The 21,832-nt window shown below is 38.4% G+C and overlaps 1 protein-coding gene across 5 annotated transcripts in view; it reads right to left on the bottom strand.

Moving 5' to 3' along the window:
• SPICE1 (spindle and centriole associated protein 1) overlaps positions 1-21,832 on the bottom strand; it is a 61,618-nt gene that overhangs the window by 10,499 nt on the left and 29,287 nt on the right. For 3 of the 5 annotated variants that reach the window (XM_055568195.1, XM_055568192.1, XM_055568193.1), the window contains exons 8-14: positions 19,878-19,991; positions 11,357-11,499; positions 11,033-11,170; positions 10,285-10,550; positions 6,111-6,242; positions 1,363-1,507; positions 223-447 (exon numbers count right to left, since the gene is read on the bottom strand). In XM_055568195.1, the coding sequence (XP_055424170.1) occupies positions 223-447; positions 1,363-1,507; positions 6,111-6,242; positions 10,285-10,550; positions 11,033-11,170; positions 11,357-11,499; positions 19,878-19,991 (1,163 nt within the window). The remainder of the gene's footprint in view (positions 1-222; positions 448-1,362; positions 1,508-6,110; positions 6,243-10,284; positions 10,551-11,032; positions 11,171-11,356; positions 11,500-19,877; positions 19,992-21,832) is intronic. The other 2 variants (XM_055568194.1, XM_055568196.1) reach the window with 2 other exon arrangements.

The raw sequence follows: 21,832 nt of genomic DNA on the forward strand, positions 1-21,832 counted from the left end.
CTGATGGAACAGATACATAATGAAATTCACTGTCACATTTCACCATAGGTATAATGCACATGCTATAAACCACTCTGAAAAACTCTCCTTCAGCTAAAAGGTTATATATGGTCATCACTGCCTTTTCAAATTCTGTTTATGAGGGAACAATGAACATATTGTATGACATATATGAAGCAAAGAAAAACAACTGCCATATAACTTTAGAAGAAGCCTGCTTACCGTCCTGCAAAGGAGAGAATTCTGAGTTGCTCTTCTGCCTGGGTGGTGTTAACAACACTGCTGGCTCAAACATGTGTCCTGGAAGACTGCTGGCCAGGCTCCCACTTTCTGGAGGGTTTGGCACCTGAGACAGTTTGCCAGGCAAATCTTCCTGTGGGAACTCAACCGCATCTTCTCCTCTGAACATCAATGGCATGGAGACACTAGCATTTACGGCTGGGTCCTCTGAAGATGAGAGGCTATTAGTACTCAAAGGAGTTATGAGCACACTTCAGGCATTTAGACTTAGGTGCATTTCCACAGAGGGCAAAATCACGTGGCCTCTGGAGCCCTCACTTTCTAGTCCATACCCTCACTGAGCAGTCACTCACGGGCCAGGCTCCGGTGCCGCCAGCACTGGGAGGAAGCGGCTATTTTGGAGAAAAGCACTGCCCTTGAAGGTCTGCCCTCGCCACTGAGTTGACCTCATGCAAGTTAAATTTTAGAGTCAGCCACTTCTAAGAAAACACTCCTAAATACATAAAACTCTTTCTAAACAGAGACATGCGTCAAAGTAAAAAACAAAAAATGCTCAGTGTCCTATTCGGCCTACGACGTATGATGGTGGCACACGAGGTGAAGAAAGGCTGTGAAAGCATCACCATGAATGAACCAAGGTCATGCATTTCTGAAATTCAGTATTTTTTTCTTCTCAAGACCATCTCTTCCCCTCCCAAACCGGGGGCACCCTAATTAAAGGTGCTGGCACTAAATTCCCACATGTCTAGGAAGCTAGTTGTGTTACTTTCTATTTGTGTGACTTTATTAAGTTACCAACCCTCTCTCCTAGCCTTAGTTTTCTCATCTAAAAAATGGGGATAACAATGACACCTATCTCATAAGACTGAGTGAAGAATTCTTTTGAAAATTAAATGAGAGCTATAGTATGATAATTAAATGAGATAATACATGTAAAACACTGGAAAAGAACCTGGGATAGAGCAAGTATCCAATAAATATTAGCTGGAATAATTATGGCAAATGTAATGGTGATAACGCTATCTATCCATGAACAGACAATAGTTACATATAGATTTACAGTTTTGTTTTCTCTGAAAGTATTTTAATGCCCATCTGGAATAGTAAGATTATTCTTCTCACCTGGATTATCCATATTTCTTTGACTTGTGGCTCCCCTTTCTAAGGCCTGACTTTCTTTGTTACTTATCACAGGACAGTTCTTAATGGCATGTGTGAGTGATATAAGCTGCTCATCTGTTGTGATCATGTACTGCTGAAGTCTCGCCTAGAGAAAAATGAACAAAATAATATCATTGGCTTATCAGACGGCAAATCACCTAGGTGTGTATATCTACATCATTGTTTTAAATACTCTAGGAATTTCAGACTTTTATTCATATACTAAAATCATGCATTCATGAAATATATAATTATAAACTTTTTTAAATTTCTTGATAGAAGAATGGTTAAATACATCATGGAATATTATTAATTAATAAATACACTGCTACAACAGTAAGAATAAATCTTTTCATAGGGCTTTCAATTTATAAAATCTCTTTTACAATAGACTTTATACCTATTGACTGATGATGATACCTACTGACTCTTAAGCTACTCAAAAGACCAAGGAGGAAACTCAACAGAATATTATTCAGGTATTTAAACTGATAAACATAAGCATTATAAAAATGTATGGTAATGTATATAAAATAGTGTTAAGAGATTATATATATGTATATGTGTATTATATATTACAGTTGACACTTGAACTAGACAGGGTTCCAGGGGCATCAACACTCTGTGCAGGGAAAATTCATGTATAACTACCACTGGCCCTCCATATTCAAGGTCCTGCATCCATAGATTCAACCAGCCACTGACTGTAGTACTGTAGTACATACATATTGAAAAAGCTTCACATATAAGTGAACCAGCACAGTTCAAACTGGTGCAGTTCAAGGATCAACTGTATCTATACAAAGAGACATACATAGCTCCAACATGAAAAGACATTTGCTAAATGTCAGGTGTGGTCAGAAGTCAGAAATATTATTAGTAGGACTGTTGAATGATATATAATAAATATTTTTATATCTGTCCAAATTTTTCCCCAAACCCACATCACATATCCAATAGCTCACTCAACATCTCCATGAGGAACTCACATAGGCTTCTCAAACTTAAAATACAAAAAACCAAACTCCTCCTAAACATTCCCGCCTCATCAATAACAACTCCATTCTTCTAACTGCTCAGGCCAAAACTCTGCCTCTTCTTTCACATCTTCTCCTTCACTCCATATCCTGTCCATCAGCAAATCCTAGTGGTTGACTTCATCAGAATTTGGTTACTTTTCACAACCTATCCCACTTACAACCTCAACCAAGCTGCCATGTCTCACCCGAATTATTCTGGACTCCTGTCTGTAATATTCTGCTTCTGTGTTTGACCACCTACAGTCGGGTCCTTCACTGACCCCAACCTGCACCCTGGAGCACCAGTACAGACTCACGGGGGCACCACAGGACATTTTTAAATTCTCAAGGAAACTGCTGATGCTCAACATTGTCAGGTACTAGTGACCTACTAGCTCGAAGTGTTCACAGATTCAACATTAGATCAAGATACACTCCTTTTGATGATACCATATCCTCCTAAGGCTGAGTTTTCAGTAGCTGCTGTGCTAAAAAAGCAACACTGCATAAAAATAATTATGGAACAGGAAATAAGCGTGATGGTGTTCAATATGATTCCAGGCTATGAGAAGCTGTACAATGCCCAATAGGTATACATATTCCATTACTAAATAACTGTGGTTATTAATCATGAATAAAAAAAGACTTTTTCTATCAGTTTTCATGTATTATTTTTTTCACACAGCATCTAAGTTGTTGATGCACAAATACTTACTGAGTTGTTTGACACTAACTACTTAATATATGGAGCTGCTAGGTATTTCTTTGGCCTAGGGGTGTCCTGAGACACTAAAGGGAAAAGTGAAGTCGCTCAGTCATATCGGACCCTTTGCGACCCCATGGACTGTAGCCTACCGGGCTCCTCCGTCCATGGGATTTTCCCGGCAAAGGTACTGGAGTGGGCTGCCATTTCCTTCTCCATCCTGAGACACTAAGGTCACCATAAACAGAGACACAGCGGTGATCTCTGATCTAATCTCAAAACAGCCGCCCAGACTGACTCTCTTAAAACTGAGTTAGATCACATTTCTGCCCAAATCCCTTTTGCGGTTTCCTATTTCATTCAGAACAGAAGTCCAAGCCCTTACCCAGCCTGCAGGGCCCCTGTGATCTGACTTCCCTGCTCCTGTCTCCTCTTGTGCTCCCTCTCCCACGTCCCACCCCTGCCATCCTGGTCTCCTTGGTGGCTTTTGAGCTCAACAGCCACGCTCCCACCTCAGGACCTAAGCCCTTGCTGCTCCTCTGCAGTGAGTGCTCTTTGTTCAGCTGTTGGCAGGCTCACTCTCTCATCTCCTCAGACAGACATGTCCTGTCCCACTGATACCCTCCCATCCCAGACACTTCCCATCCCTCTTACTAGCTTTCTTTTTCTTTATAATACGTAATAAGCATCTAACTAACAATATACTTCACTTTTTAGGGGGCAAAGTTAATTTAGAATGTAAGTTCCTTGAGGACCTAGATTTTTTTGTCATTCACTACTCTATTTCCTGCACCTAGAACAGTGCCAGATACACAGTAAGTGCTCAATAAAGATTGCTGAACATATTAGTACACTTTAAAAGTGCCTATCTTCCTAAGAGAATTGAAAACATATGCTCACACATTGGGGCTTCCTAGGTGTGACTTTGGGTGAGCTCCAGCAGTTGGTGATGGACAGGGAGGCCTGGCGTGCTGCAATTCGTGGGGTCGCAAAGAGTCGGACACGACTGAGCGACTGAACTGAACTGAACTGAACTGAGGTGTCATTAGTGGTAAAGAGCCCACCTGCCAATACAGGCGATGTAAGAGACATGGGTTTGATCCCTGGGTTGGGAAGATCCCCTGGAGGAAGGCATGGCAACCCACTCCAGTGTTCTTGCCAGGAGAATTCCACGGACAGAGGAGCCTGGTGGGCTGCAGTCCATAGGATCGCAAAGAGTTGGACACAACTGAAGAGACTCAGCATGCATGCACGTTCACACAAATACTTGTACATGAACGTCCACAGCAGCATTATTCATTCATCATACCCAAAAAGGTGGAAACAACTCAAATGTCCTTCAGCTAATGAATGGATAATCAAAGTGTGGTAGAGCCCATACTAGAATATTATTGAGCAATAAAGAGGAATGCAGTACTGACACACAGGACAACACGGATGAAGCCTGAAAACATGATGTGCTGTGAATGAAGCAAGACACCAAAGACCACATACTGCATGATTCCACTTAGATAAAATACTCAGATTAGGCAAATCTATAAAGACATACAGCAGATGTGTGGTTTTCAGGGGCTGAAGGGAGTAGAGTGAATGATAATGTGTGTGGATTTTCTCTCTGGGATGATGAAAATACTCTGGAGTTAGATAATGGTACTGGCACAGAAAAAAACACCGAATTGTACACTACAAAAGGGTGCATTAAATGGTATGTGAACTATATCTAGAGTCTGTCATATAGAGTGAAGTCAGTCAGAAAAAGAAAAACAAATATAATATATTAATGCATATATATGGAATCTAGAAAAGTTGAACTGAAAAATATATTTGCAGGGCAGGAATAGAGACACAGACGTAGAGAATGGACTGTGGACACAGGAGGAGAAGGAGAGGGTGGGATGAATTGAGAGAGTAGCATATACACTACCATGCATAAAACAGATAGCTAGTGGGAAGTGCTGCATAGCACAGGGAGCTCAGCTTGGTGCTCTGTGATGACCTAGAGGTGTGGGACGGTGTGGGTGGGAAGGAGACTCAAGAGGGAGGGGATATATGCACACATATAGCTGATTCTTGCTGTACAGTAGAAACTAACACAACACTGTAAAACGATTATACTTCAATTTTAAAGAAACTGTATGTGAACAGGAGAAGGCAATGGCACCCCACTCCAGTACTCTTGCCTGGAAAATCCCATGGACGGAGGAGCCTGGAAGGCTGCAGTCCATGGGGTCGCTGAGGGTCGGACTCGACTGAGCAACTTCACTTTCACTTTCCCCTTTCATGCATTGGAGAAGGAAATGGCAACCCACTCCAGTGTTCTTGCCTGGAGAATCCCAGGGACGGGGGAGCCTGGTGGGCTGTCGTCTCTGGGGTCTCACAGAGTCGGACACGACTGAAGCGACTTAGCAGCAGCAGTATGTGAACTATATATCAATAAAAATTGCATGTCTTATATCTAATGTCCATTGACACAAACACCACTTGTCTACTACTGATTTCCTAGTCTCTTGTGGCTGATAAATAAAAGTATCAGGAATTATTATAACCACTGCTTGACAAAAAGATGAATAAAGATACTGAAGATACTATCAACAACTTTAAATGGCATATATTGTAGGCGGGTTCCTCACAGGGTATCCTCAGTTATTTAAAAATGAAAAGCAGCTGTCACAACACTCACTTCACATATTGGATAAACCACTATAATATGAGTCGTCATTATTTAAACGTAGATTCTGTCTTCCCCAGTAAATATAAGTTTCTTAAAGACAGGATATTTATTCTACACTATTTATAATTCAAGTTTCTCCTATAGTACCTCCAATATAATAAATGTTCTTGAAAAGTTACTGTTGAGGATACTAAAGAAGTGATAAATTATCACACCAGCACAACTAAATCAAAGGCAACTAAAATAGAATCTCATACATCTGTAAAGATGTTTTATACTACTAGACATAGAAAAGTTTGGGATCTCATCTAAATACCTGGGTAGCAGTATTTTCTTCTCTAAGGAAAAGAACTTCAGCTGTCAGCGCATCAATGAGCTCTCGATGATCACCTAACGCTTCTTCCAGTCGCTGCCTGGTCTCTACTTCTTTACGCAGTTGGAGCTCACTCTACCGAAAAAAAAAAAAAATCAAATAAACTCCCCTCCATAGCATCACATGTTGCAAATTAAAAGTTTCTAATCAAATCTATCAAAGAAGAGAATACTTACTAAGTATATATTATGTGACAGTAATAAGAATTAAATATTTTTATTAAAAGGTTTATATTTCATTAAAATGTGCTGCTTTATCGTCTTCCTTTCTTTTAATATAAAACAATGAACAGAATGATGTGTAGAATCAAACAACTACAATTTTTGTAGAAGAGAGTGGAAGGAAGTACATATACAAACTGCTTGAATATATGTAGGCCATCTCTAGGACAGACTGATAATGATAGTTGGCTACAGGAAGTAAACATGTTAAGTGAAAGTCAGGGGTGGGAATTAGATTTTTCTCCATACAGTTTTTTGTTATCTTTGAATTGCATACCATGGTAAACGTATCACCAGTTCAAAAATTAAGTTTCTTAAAACATAATTAAAAATAAAAAACAGGTTTAAATGATTAAGCTTCATAAAACAAGTGATTAACTAAAATGTACATGCTTCTAAGCCTGTAATATGTTCAGAGAGCCAAAAGTACACTCCTAGAGATTCCTAACCTATAGATGTAAGAATGTTAAGACTGTCACAAGTCTGACAGTAAAACGAATCTGTAAAAAGCAAATTTAGATAGATCTCCACAAGATGGTGAAGTAGAAGGACCTGAGCTCACCTCCTATCATGAAAACACCAAAATCACAACTAACTGCTGAATAACCATCTACAGACAAAAAAGATATTCTACTTCCAAAGACAAAGAAGCAGCCACAACAGGATTGTAGGAGGGGTGCATTCATGATACAATCAAATCCCATCAACTCTGGGTGGGCAGCCCACAAACTGGAAAATAACTATATCACAGAAGTTCTCCCACAGGAGAGTTCAGAATCTGACATCAGGCTCCCCATTCTGGCATCAGGAGGAGGAGCCCCCAGAGTATTTGGCTTTGAAAGCCAGTGGAGCTTGATCACTGGAACTGCACAGAACTGGGAGAAACAGAAATGTCACTTTTGGAAGGCACAGGCTAAGTATGCATACCAGGACCCAGGGGAAAAGGCAGGGACTTCATAGAAGCCTGTGCCAGACCTACTTGCTGGTCTTGGAGGGTCTCTCAGGGAGGCAGATGGTGGCTGTGGCTTACCGCAGAAACAAGGACATTGGTTGTGGAGGTACTGGGTATTCACTGGCGTGAGCTGTCCTGGATGCCCCCACTTTGATGCCAAGACCTAGCTTCACCCAACAGTCCAAAGGCGCCAGTGGTGGGATGTCTCAGGCCAAACAACCAATGGGGCAGGAACACGGCCCCACCCACCAGCAAATAGGCTGCTTAAAGTCTTCCTGAGTCTACAGCCACCTCTAAACACACACTTTGACACAGCCCTGCCCACCAGAGGTACAAGACTCAGCTCCACCCACCAGTGGCAGGCACCAGTCCCTCCCACCAGGAAACCTGCACAAACCTCTGAGAAAAGCCTCATCCACTAGGAGGTAGACACCAGAAGAGAAACTATAAACAAGAACCCCATGGGACCACCAACACAGAAAGGTAAACAAAATGAGACAGCACAGGACTATGTTCCAGACAAAGGAATAAGATAAAGCCCCAGAAGAACAGCTAAGTGAAATGAAGCTAGGCAATCTACCTGAAAAAGAATTCAGAGTAATGTTCGTAAAGATGATTCAAGATCTCAGAAAAAGAATGGAGGCATGACAGAGAAGATACAAGCAATATTTAACAGAGAGTTAGAAGATATAAAGAATAAACAGATGAACAATATAATAACTGAGATGAAAAATATACTAGAAGAAATTATTGCAGAATAAATGAGGCAGAACAGATAAGTGAGCTGGAAGAATGGTGGAAAGAACTGCCATGGAAGAGAATAATGAAAAAAGAATGAAAAGAAGTGACAGTTTAAGAGACCTCTGGGACACACTAAATACAACATCTGAATTAAAAACTTACAACAAACAAAAGCCCAGGACCCGATGGCTTCACAGGTGAATTCTATCATACATTTAGAGAAGCGTTAACACCTATCTTTCTGAAATTATTTCAAAATCTGCTGAGGAAGGAACACTCCCAAACTCATTCTATGAGGCCACCATCACCCTGATACCAAAACCAGACAAAGATCCAACAAAAAAGAAAATTACAGGCCAATATCACTGATGAACACAGACACAAAAATATTCCACAAAATACTAGCAAACTGAATCCAACAATATGTTAAAATAATCACACGCCATTAGCAAGTGGGATTTATCACAGGGATGCAAGGATTTTTCAATATCTGCAAATCAATCCTCATGAGATACCATGTTAACAAACTGAAAAATAAAAACCATGATCATCTCAATAGATGCAGAAAGAGCTTTTGTCAAAATCCAACATCCATTTATGATAAAAACTCTTCAGAAAGAAAGCACAGAGGGAATCCTACCTCAAGATATTAAAGGCCATATATGCAAACCCACAGCTAACATCATACTCAACAGTGAAAAGCTGAAAGAATTTCCTCTAAGATCAGGAACAAGACAAAGATGTCCACTCTCGTCACTTTTATGCAACATAGTTTTGGAAGTCCTAGCCATGGTTATTAGAGAAGAAAAAGAAATAAAATCCAAATTGGATAAAAAGAAGTAAAACTGTGAGATTTGCAGATTACATGATACTATACACAGAAAATCCTAAAGATGCTTGGAGAAAGGAATGGCAACTCACTCCAGTATTCTTGCCTGGAGAATTCCATGGACAGAGGAGCCTGACAGGCTACAGTCCATGGGGTCACAAAGAGTTAGACACAACTGAGCGACTAATATTACTACTATACATAGAAAATCCTAAAGATGCTAGTAGAAAACTACTAGAGCTCATCAATACATTTTGTAAAGTTGTATTATATAAAATTAATACATTTCTGTACACTTACTATAAAAAAAAGAAATTAAGGAAACTATTCCATTTACTATCACATCAAAAAGAGGAAAACACCTAGGAATAAACCTACCTAAGGAGACAAAAGACCTATATAAACCATAAGTCACTGATAAAAGAAATTGAAAATGACACAAACAGAAAGATATACCATGTTCTTGGATTGGAAGAATCAGTATTGTCAAAATGACTATACTACCCAAAGTAATCTACAGATTTAACGTAGTTTCTATCAAGTTACCAATGTCATTCTTTTGTAAATCTAAGACAAAAAAAATCTTAAAATCTGTATAGAAACACAAAAGTCCCCAGATAGCCAAAGCAATCTCTTTTAAAACATATTTGGCTGCATCAGGTCTTAGTTGCAGCAGGCAGGATCTTCACTGCAGCACAGGGATCTGGCATTGCAGTGCCCTCTCTAGCTGCGGCATGCAGGCTCCAGAGTGCACAGTCTCAGTAGCTGCAGCACACAGGCTCAGTTGCTCTGCGACATGTGGGATCTTAGTTTCCCAACCAGGGATCTAATTCACGTCCCCTGCATTGCCAGGCAGATTCTAAACCACTGAACCATGAGGGAAGTCCCTAGCCAAAGCAATCTTGAGAAAGAAAAATGGAGCTGGAGGAATCAGAAAAGAATTTTCCTGATCTGTGTCTACAGATCACAAGTATACCACTCACCAAACTGAACTGAAGTGGGTCTAGCAAGCAGAGAAAAGCAGTAGAATGAGGACATGATTAGTAGTTTATTCTATAACTGCCAAACAGTAATATTAACTATTAGCACAAGATATAATTTTATTTATAGCAGATTGACCTAATTATCACTTAATTATTGCCTATTACCAAACTAAAATCAACACCACTTATCTGGCATATCTTTATCAGGATGTAGAGGAAAATTAAGAGGCAAAACCTTGCCAACAGATAATCCAAAGCTGAGGCATTTTAAACAAAGCTACTCAAATTGAAAATATTTTATTTGGAGAATGCAATAATTTAAGTGCAGAGGGGAAAAACCTACCCAATTCTGCCATCAGTCTAGTAGAAGAGTAGACTCTAACAACCTTACCTCTTTAAGGTACCGAACCAGGCGACAGAGTGAGCTCACGAGGGACAGGGTGAAGCCGGTGAGACCCTGGCTGTTCTGGAGTCCCTGGACCTCGCGGCCTGTCCACCGCTCATACTCTTCTATTTCATGTTCCACTTCATGTATCATGTGTTTGAGGACATCCAGGCTGGGGTTACTGCTCCTTGGTAAGTCTGTGGAGGCTGTGCTGGCTGATAACATGCTACTCTTCTGTTTGGAAGGAGCACGTGAATCTGGTTTTCTTTTCACTGATAATGACAGAAGTCATTCTACATTAAGACCAAGAAAAATTAAACTACAAAAATGTTTGACTGTTGCTCACAATTTATAAAAGGTATTTTTTACAGAAGGTATCATCATTTTCTCATAAAGAATCTATACTGTTTAAACCAGATTTATACTATTTATAATAAATGAATGAGAACCATCCTTCTAGAGTTACATGGAATAAAAGGAGGCACTAAATGGCTACCATTCAACAACCTCTTACTCTGCAGGATCTGACTGGATGAGTTTGAGAGACATGTACTAAGAAGCTAAGATAGCTATATCAAGTTACATAGTTGTTTTGTTTTGTTTTTTTTATGCTTCCAAGACAGAGAATTTATTTTATTTATTTATTTTAAATGTGTATAACCTCCCCATCCCACCCCTCTGTAGGTTGATACAGAGCCCCCGTTTGAGTTCCCTGAGTCATAATAACCCATTTTATCAATTTAAGAGACTGAACCTTTATTTAGCAGCTGTTTTTGCTTCCTTGAGTTTAGCACCTGTCCCACAACATAGCTTGAGTCTAGAGTCTCAGTAGATTCTTCAGGTTGAAGCCTTGTATGGATTCTCTTAACAGCATTGGTAGCATTCAAAGCAGCTACAATTCCAAAAGAATCTCAAGTGAACAATAAAAATATTTTTAAGCATTTCAACAGGTCAATCAGTATTTACCAATCAGGCTAAGACAGTAAAAACCAAGTAACATTCCTTAAAAAAATTACTGGGTTTAAGAAAGAAAGTAAGCTACTACTCTGGGAGAAATAATAGAGTGGGGGAACCAAACCTTTTTGTTCTCCTGATGGAGAAGCAGATGATGGAGTTCCTGAAGAGGCTGTCATTTGTGATTGTGTTGCTACTTTCTGCTGAATATCAGTCCATAGTTTATTAATTAACTCAGAATTTTCTTCCTTTATTTGGTGGAGAAACCTATAAATTACAGGACAACATGTTAGAATTAGTAAGTACTATCATTTAACTTGTTCAACTGTTTACATGTTTGATGTGAAGAAACATTTAATAAATTGTAATCAAAGAGAAATATGTTTTGCTTTAATTTACAAGGTAAGAACTAAAATGCCTATCTTGGTGTTAGAAGGTACTGTTCATCTCCCTTTCGGTTTCCTAGCTAGGATGGCTCCCAAAACAAGAGTGATCTGCCCTTTCTGAAGTTTTCTGCTATGGGCTCCATTCTCCCCTCTCTTTCTCTAGAGAAAGTACATGATTTTGATGAAGGAGCTGGTTCTCCAAGCACAGTCTCTGCTTATCACTGAAGTAAAGTGACGGAGCAGATTCTGCCCCTGTGTGTCAGGGAGGTGGGGAGAAAGAATGAGAAGAGCTGCAGTGCAAGGGGTGAGAAAGAGAAGCCTTTTGCTGTAATCATCTTTATCAGTGATAAAGCCGATTTTTCAATCTTTAGTTGTCTGATTTGTTTGCCTATTTCCCAACTGGGCTAATATTTAAAAGGGGCAGGTGCTCAAAGTAGAAACAACCAAATGTCTACCAGCTGATGAATGAATAAGTAAAATGTGTTCTGTTCACACAAAAGAACATTATTCAATGGTAAAAAAAAAAATGAAGTGCTAACACACTACAAATATGGATGAATCTTGAAAACATGTGACAGACACCAGACACAAAAGATCACATTTTGCATGATTCTACATAAAAAAATGTCCGGAATAGGCAAATCTACAGAGATTTAAAAAAAAAAACCACACACACACATTCATTTAATAGATTAGATTGGGCTGAAAGGTTTGGGAGAAAATGGGATCTGATTATTAAAGAGTGTGGGGCTTCTTCTGAGGGTAATGAAAATGTTCTGAAACTGACTATGGGTCACACAATTCAATGAATATACTAAAAAAAAAATCTCAAATTCTGTTAATATTATACTTTAAATGGGTAGATTGTATGGTATATGAACTATAAATCAATGAAACTGTTATGAGAAAACAACAGAGGAAGTCTTATTTAAAACAACAGAGGAAGTGACTCCAAAAACCTCAACCTAGTGGAGCTGCTTTCAAGCAACCTGTGGACAGCACATTGAACACTAGCTGCTACGAAGTTTAATTAACAAAAGGCCTGTAATGTGGTCCAAGCACATTACGGCTAGTCATCAAAGCATCAAGAAGACTCCTACTGCAACACAGTATAGGTGGTGGTGGTTTAGTCACTAAGTCCTGTCCAACTCTTGGACCCCATGGACTGTAGCCTGCTAGGCTCCTCTGTCCATGGGATTCTCCAGGCAAGAACACTGGAGTGGGTTGCCATTTCCTTCTCCAGGGGATCCTCCCAACCCAGGGATTGAACCTGGGTCTCCTGCATCGCATAGTATAAGTTAGGTCTAAATACAACCTTCAGGACAAATCCTAAGAAAAGTGTCATAATGAGATTTCTGTACAACTTGGGAAAATCCAAACCAGTTTGAACTCCATTACTGTCTCCTAATGTTTATACTTTTAAGAATCAGGTTGTATCAAACAGCAACAACAAAATAATAATCCAATACTATCTATGGTAGGCTTAAGAATGGCCCTCTAAAAAGACACACATAACTTAATCCCTGGAACTTGTGAATGTTACTTTATCTGACTAAGAAGGGACTTTGCAGGTGTGATTAATCTAAGGATCCTGAGATAGCGAGATGATTCTGGATTCTCCAAGTGGGCCCTGAATGCAATCATATGCATCCTTAAGAGGGAAGCAGAGGGAGATTTTGATGCACACAAGCAGAGAAGGTGACATGAAGGTGGAGGCAGAGACTGGAGTGATGTGAACACAAGCCAAAGAACACCTTCAGCCACCAGAAGCTGAAAGAGGTAAGGAATGGATTCTCGCTTAGAGCACCCAGAGGGAACGTGGCAATACCAACATCTTCACTTTAGTCTAGTGAAACTGATTTAGGATTTCTGGCCCCTAGAACTGTGAGAGAATAAATATCTGCTGTTTGAAGCCACCAAGTTTGTAGAAATTTGTTAACACAGCCTCAGAAAATTAATACAGATTTTGGTATCTAGATATGGAGTGCTGATGTAACAAATACCTAAAAATATGAAAGTAGCTTTGGAATTGGATAATGAATAAAGGCTAGAATAATTTTTAGGTGAACAATAGAAAAAGCCTCCTTTCCATGGATCATATCACTGACTCACGAACCTGAGCAAACTCTGGGAGATAGTGGAGGACAGAGGAGCCTGGCGTGCTGCAGTGCATGGGGTTGCAAAGAGTTGGACATGACTCAGCAAATGAAGTTCTGAACAACAACAGAAAAAACCTGATTGCCTTAAAAAGATTATTGGTAGAAATATGAATGTTAAAGATTCTTCCATTTAAGACTCAAGAGGAAGTGAGAAGCATGGTAGAGAAAGCCTGTATCATCTGAGAAAATAACATATCATCATAAATAGAATGCTGGTAGAAATATGAATATTAAAGAAGCTTCTGGTGAGGATTCTGAAGAAAATGAGGAACATGTTATTGGAAACTGGGAAAAGGGCAATCCTTACTATAAAGCAGTAGAAAAGCTGAGTTGTGTGGGGAAGCAGAATTTGTAAGCAATGAAACTGGATATTTATCTGTTAAGGTTTACAAGGAAAAGTACTGAATGTGCAGGTGGAGATAGTGGTGAACCTGCCTGCCAACATGGGAAACATAAGAGATCAGATTCAATCCCTGGGTCGGGAAGATCCCCTGGAGGAGGGCTTGGAAACCCACTCCAGTATTCCTGCCTGGAGAATCCCCATGGACAGAGTCTGGCAGGCTAGTTCACAGGGTCACAGAGTCAAGACTGAAGCGACCACACATGCACACACATGCACTGAACATGCAGCCTGCTTTTCTTCATGCTGAAACACAAGAGTAAAGAGAGAAATTGAGAGAAGAACTCTTACGCAAAAAGAAACCAGGACTTGATTTGAGAAATCCTTACTCTTAAGATTGCAAAAGATGCTTAAATTAGGAGTCACTGTTAGGAAAGCAGGCTCTGGAGAGAAGGACAAGTGCACCAATTCTCTTTTATGGCAGCATCAATTATAACAGTATTTTAATGACTTTATTTCAGAGACAACTTAAGAATATCAGCATCTCTAATTTATATCCCATCCAAAAGAAGCTACCCAAGCCTACAGGAAAGAGCAATTTTCCTTGTCATTTGGTTTCTGCCACTTGGGATTTCTTCTTCTCAATTCTTTCTCCCTTTTTTCGCACGATGAATGCCTCCAACATCACCTCTTCCTCTCCCTAGCCTGTAATACAAAGGTCTACAGAGGAAGTAAGGTAGTGGTGAGTGTTAAGTAAGAGGCTTACAACCATTGCTTCCTCACTTGGAATGTGCTGACCCCTCAAAACACCAATGACTCAGTAGAGATTTCCGAGGACTGGGTTACAGATTTATTGGTAATGTATAATATTATCATATGAGAAATCAATTCCATGCTCACAAGAACTCACAAATTCACAGACATTTTCAGACCAGAAGGCACCTTAGAAGTCTTATTTTCTACCCTCCTCATATTTTACAACTGAGGAAATAAAGACCAGAGATGATCTAAATAGTAAGTAACGAAAGGCTTAGTCCCCAGATTCCAAGTCTAATTCATCTTCTATTAATACCCCATGCTCAGCAATCAATAAGTAACATTTTGAGACATAAGGTATTCATAAGTTAGAAACTGCCTTTTCAAACAACTAATCAGATAAAACTAATCTTAACCTACTCAATGAAAAAAATTATTTACTTCAAGTGTAAAGAATAAAAGTTATTCTGTACAAGATTAGTTACATTTAGGTTCTGAAAGAAAAGTACTTAAAAGATGACACATATTTCCAGGTATTCTGAAGAAAATGGTGACCAGCTAAACTTGAATGACTCTACATATCCTCCAAACACTGTACAGTGAAACAGAAAAGCAAATACAACAGCATACAACCCAAACCTTCTATATTACTGGAAGAGAGAGAATACTACTAACTTCAAATATAAGTATAAAAATAAGCATCAAATTCCAACAAAGATACTTCTTGAGCTCCTGCAGGAAACCTCTGCAAAGAATGGGGGCAGCTCAAAATGACTGCAAAGAGAAAAGGAGAGCTGAGAGCCTAACGGTGGCAAAAATTACCTGTAGAAAGAAAAAGTCCACTCTAAGTATGCAAATACTTAAAAAACAACAGCAGCAGCACTGGGCAATCATAACCCGACCAGGAAGTGTGCAGAACCCCAGGTGGTCGTCTTGGGAAGGCATCACTTCTTAAGGACAAGAGAGTTAACAGAAAAGGAAAGATGCACTTTGGAGGCTGAGTGCAGAAGGGGAAAAGATGCAAAAGACCTGCAAGACAAAACAGAGCTACGATATCGGAGAAGCCACCTTTAATCTACCAATACTTTTTTTTTTTTCCTTAAAAAAAAAAAAAAAGTCTTTAAAGAAGTTGTGCATCACTGTAACTGAGAGAAAAATCATCCCAAACTCCCAATACTCTCCACAAAATGTTCAGTATAACAAAGGCAGTACATCAAAGCAGAAAACTGAAACTGAAATATTTCAGCTAACGAAATTCCTGCCCTCAACATGCAGAAAAAAGCAGAAGAAAACCATAATACAATACTTTTAGTAGAATTAAATATACTTTAAAAAGCATTTCTTTAATCAGAAATTCTAAAACTAAAACCAGAAATGGACAAAGAACAGGAAGAAATAAAAGAACTGATTAAACTGAGGAAAGAAATCAAAGAAAAACTATGTCAGAAATAAAGGTTAAATTACAATGTGTCCATTGGAGAATTGTTAAACAAAGATTTAATAAGCAACATTAAAGAATTACAGAAAAACAACAAAAAGAATAAAATTAAGATTAAGATGACTACAATAGGTCAAAGAGAAAGTGCCTAAAGAGGGAAACCAGGAAAAACCTTTTGTGTATATAAGGGGAGTTTCTGAAAAAGAAAAATGAAACAGTGATTTAGAACTAATACTTAAAACTACAACTATAATCAAAGAAAACTTTTAAGGCCAAAAAAGAAAGAAAGAAAAGAACTGAATATATCCATATTCCCTACATATAGGAAAGGCCCATATATAAATATAGGAAAGGGCCAACTGTGTTGGAAAAGGAAAAATTGACCTGGAAATGTAATCTAAAATATAGTTGGCAAAATTTAAATTTTAAAGATAAAAGAAATCAAGTCACTAGATAAAAATGCCAAATTATTTACAAGGTCAAGAAAATTATCCTAGCATCAGACTTTCCAAAAAAACCATTCCAAGCAAACCAAGAATGGAGTAGCATTTTTACAAATGTTAAGGAAACAAAATAGGAACCATAGATTTTATATCCAGCCAAAATGTCCTTCAAATATCAAAGCCATAAAAACTTCTAAACTTGCAAAAACTCAAGGAAAATTGAATTCACAAGTCCTGTGGCATAAGCTTTGTCTGAGAGAATCAGCCAAGAGTTAACTAGGGACACACCATAAAGGGACTGATGATGCGCATTTGATATATTTAATTACAGCTCAAGAACAAAAACAAAAATAGAGATATAAGAGGAAAAATAATAGTAAATGTTTTATGCTCCGTTAAAGGGAGCAAATGCAGCTCAAAAATGGGGATGAGGATGGAGAGAAAAGCAGGGAAGAAATGGGAATGCAGCATAACCCGCCTGCTGCATAGGCAGCAGGTCAAAGTCAAAAGCGCCACCGCAAACCTGACAGTGACACTTAAGCCAGAAAACACCGGCCTCCAGGCTCTACGGAAGCTGATATAAAGAAACGAGCAAGAGTAAAAGCTACAAACTTCCTAAATGCCAATGAAACTTTTTAAAAGAGCAGTCATCTCACATGAAGAAGGAAAATTATAATTAAAGTATAATACACTCAGTATCATAAAGTAATGACAAAGTTGACACCAAATATATCAATCATATCAATACATGTTATAAGCTTACTTCACCAATTAAAAAAAAAATGATTTTCAAACAGGCTAACAGGGCAAGATCCAATTCTATGTTAAATACAAAGACACATTTAGAACACAATAATTCAGAAAAACTAAAAGAATAAGCAAAGACGATCCAGGCGATTAGAAACAAGAAAAAAAGCAGAGGTTTTGTTCCTGTTATCAAAGTACAACTGAAGCCAAGAGACACTAACTTGACTTGTTAGCCAATTTATAATGCTAAAAGCCATAATTCACAATGAAGATATAATGTACATGGATATCCATGTATCAAAAAATAACCATCTTTATAAGGATGGAGATATTTAACTTCAAACAGAATTACATATACTTAAACATCAAATACAAAGAAACAAACAGTAATAGTGAGAGACTTTAAAACACCACTCTCAATACAAGATAATGGCAAAAATAAGTAAGGATATAGAAGACATGTACAATATAATCAATAAGGTAGATCTTATGGATATACATAAAGAACTTTATACTTTATTAATAGAGAATATACCTTCTTTTCAAACACACATATGGACATTCATAAAAATTTGATCATTGATTCCAGTCACAAAGAAAACATCATTAAATTCCATAAGTAGAAATATTACAAACCACACTCAGGCGGCAACAGAAATAAAAACAACTGTAGAAGAAAACCAAGAGACTCTTCTATCTGGAAGCTTAAAAATGGAAAAAAAAAAAAAAAAACCCAATAAAAACTATTAAATAATTCTTAGGTAAAGAGCAAATATAAACAAATTAATTTCTAAAATAATAAAACACCACATATTCGGTTGTGTAGTAGACATTTAAGGCAGTGATCATGGAAAAATTCTGAACCTTAAATATGCTTATCAATTAAAATAAAATAATGAAAATAAATGCATTACATTCTCAACTCAAAAAGCTTATTTAAAAAAGCACAAAGAAGATTATAATAAAGATAAAAGCAAAAATTGGTAAGGAAGAAATCAGAAAAATTATAGCTCTACTTAAGAAAACAAAAGACATTTTCCAGAAGTATAGAGATTATTTGCATACCTCAGTGGACATACATTTCATAAATCTAGATGAAATGGATAATTTTATGAGAAAATGTAATTTATCAAAATTGACATCAACAGATATAGAAGGCTTAGATAATCCAATCTTCATAGAAGAAACAAAAGTTATTATGGTACTTCCCCACAAAAAAAGCACCAGGCTCAAATACTTTCACAGGGGATTTCCACCAAACACTCAAAGTACTGATAGTCCCAATGCTACATAAATTGTTCCAGAACTTAAAAAATTAGAAAACTTTCCAACAGACGTGTCTTATAAAATCAAGTATAACACTGTCACCTCAATCTGATACTATATATTTTAAAATTATAGATAATATAATTTATGAATATTAATGTAGAATACTATTAAATAAAATATTAACAAACAATATCCAATACCACAATAATAAAAATATGCCAAGTGGAATTTATTTCAGGAATTCAAGAATATTTCAAAAAGGCATTTATAATATAAAGAACCATACTAATAGATTTAACCAGGAAACACATATGATTATCTACAAATGTTAAAGTCTTTGAGAAAATTCAACACTCATTTCTGATAAAAACATTCAAGAAAACAGGATTTCAAAGATGTTTCCCTAGCATTGTTTTTGTTTTAAAAAAAGACCTGAGTACTAAAGCCAGCACTTTACTAAAGAGGAAACAAAAGGATCATTTTCACAGATCAGGAGCAAAACAAGGATGCCAGATGCCCACTATTTCCACCATCATTTACCACTGTCCCTTAGTACTGCAGTATACAAAAGAAACAAGCTAGTGATATAAGACTCAGAAAACAAAACTACATCTATTTGCAGATGACATAAGTGAAAATGAAGTCGCTCAGTCGTGTCCGACTCTTTGCGACCCCATGGACTGTAGCCTATCAGGCTCCTCCGTCCATGGGATTCTCCAGGCAAGAATACTGGAGTGGGTTGCCATTTCCTTCTCCATGGGATCTTCCCAACCCTGGGATCAAACCCGGGTCTCCCACATTCCAGGCAGACGCTTTAACCTCTGAGCCACCAGGGAAGCCTGATGACATGATAGGATACCTGGAAAACCCTAGAAAACCAATGTTATAACTAATTCAACCAAGGTTCAGAAAGGTAGCAGAATATCAATATAACACACTGAAATCAGCTTGGCATCCAAACGGTGGCGTCTCGGACAGCTCACATCAATGAGAACTCCCTAGTACCTCCACCACCAGTGCCCTTGTCCTCACAGAGAGCCACAGCCAACCCCCATCCCCCGCCCCCCAGGAGATGCTCCAAGACCAGTAGGGCATTTGCTTACTCACTGCTCACTACAGGGAGGCCTTTTCCAGATGTATTCCTTTTCAGAGGCTTTGTCTTCTGCATGGGAAATGGACTCTTCCAAGGCTACTATCTCGTTTACTGTGCTGAATACCCTGCTGAGTGGTACACAGACATACAGTTTAGCCCTGATGTCTTCTTATCTATTTTGGTAATGGGAATCAACATTCACAGTGACTATAATGCCCCCAGCTCAGGAAGCCTAGAGAAATCATCTACAAGATCCTTGTTCATGTACATTTCTGGAATCAATTTCCTTTCTGAGATCACTGAATGGATCAGCTATGCCCTAGCCACCTGGTCTCTTCTCAGCACTTACATTTGCATTTTTTCTCACTTTCTTTCCTTGGGCTGTGAACCTTTCACCACCATAGGTTCTACCTCAAGATTTTGAGGACTACCCCAAGTTTCGGAAAGACTCCATTCATCTTTTAAGGAAACCAAACAAAAAGGAAACACAGCTCCCATGACCCTGTGGAAAACTATAAAGCTGCTGAGCCTGTAACTTTTACAGTCCCACTGCGTATATGTGAGAGCTGGCCTCTGGAGTTCTGGCAGCTAACCTAAGAATTCTGCAGGGGCCCCCCTCATGTTTCCTCCTACCCTCCCAGGGGGTCTCTGTCCTGATCTGTTGAAGCTTCACAAAGCCCTTTTTCACACAGAGACATCTGCTTCTTAGCCTTTCCTCCTGAAAAGTAAAAAGTTCCCTATGTATTTTTCCCTTTGGATGACACAAGTACAGGTGCTTTTATACCTGCTCTGTATCAGTATAAGACAGCTCTGTAGTCGAGACAGTTTTGAGTTGAGGGCAGTGTTTAAAGAATTTATTATAGGTACACATTTGATTAAACCAATCAGCAGAGATTTAAATTCTGAAGCCGCACAGACCCAGAGCAAACCTCCTCCCAAATGAAAACCCACTCACACTTTACTTTTTAATGGTTAATAGTGAAAGATGGGAAATTAAGTAAACTTTTAATAAAGAAGTCCTCTCTTCATACTGCTGAACAAATGCAACACGCATAGACCTCATTTAAAATTTCTGCTTTGTCTTAGTGCCTCTGTCTTCCTGAAGATTCCACAGTCCCTGATAGAGATACTGAAGGCTAATCCAGAAAGCTGATATGGGTTTTACCAAAGGCTGGGTTTTAATGATCACAAAGAAGAAATGACTCTGGTTGACTACAAAGAGAGAAAAAAAAATGTTTTACAAAAGATTGCAAATTCTCATATTCTTAGAAACCATGGAAATATCCAAATAATGAGAGTGTCAAATAAGGAAAATTACCGAGTAAGAGCATGTGCCGTTTGTCGTGACGAGACACATACAATGACGGTGAAGCATCTCAGAAGCGCCCCGCAACTTTTCTCTTCTGGAGTTTCTGCATCAAGTCCTCAGGAACTGATCAACAAGGCATCCCCTATTGGTGCCTTGAACTGCAGCTCTCAAAAGTCGAAGCGGCAGAGGTTGAAAACTGCAACCAGAGGGATGCCTCTAGGCAGAAAATGTGCTTTGTTTGGCTCCAACAGTGTTTCACACATAGTTTGGTTTTCTTTTTTATTTTTTTACATTCAAAGTTTCCAAAATTTAAAAATTAGGTTTCTATATTCTCTGGTTTCCTTTAAAAAGTTGGAGGATCTGGGCCTGTACAGCCCACTAAGAACTGTGACTGATCAGCTGGTAGACATTAGAATTTGCAACCTCTGTAGAGGAGTCAACCTCACATGAAATGGAAAGATATCCCATGCTCTTGGATTGGAAGAATTAATATTGTTAAAATTGCCATAATACCCAAAGCAATCTACAGATTTAATGTGATCCCTATCAAACTACCCGTGACATTTTTCACAGAACTAGAACAAATAATCCTAAAATGTATATGAAACCGTAAAAGACCCAGAATTGCCAAAGCAATGCTGAGGAAAAAGAACACACTAG

This window comes from Bubalus kerabau, chromosome 2 (assembly GCF_029407905.1).
Source record: "Bubalus kerabau isolate K-KA32 ecotype Philippines breed swamp buffalo chromosome 2, PCC_UOA_SB_1v2, whole genome shotgun sequence".
Taxonomy (NCBI): Eukaryota; Metazoa; Chordata; class Mammalia; order Artiodactyla; family Bovidae; genus Bubalus; species Bubalus kerabau.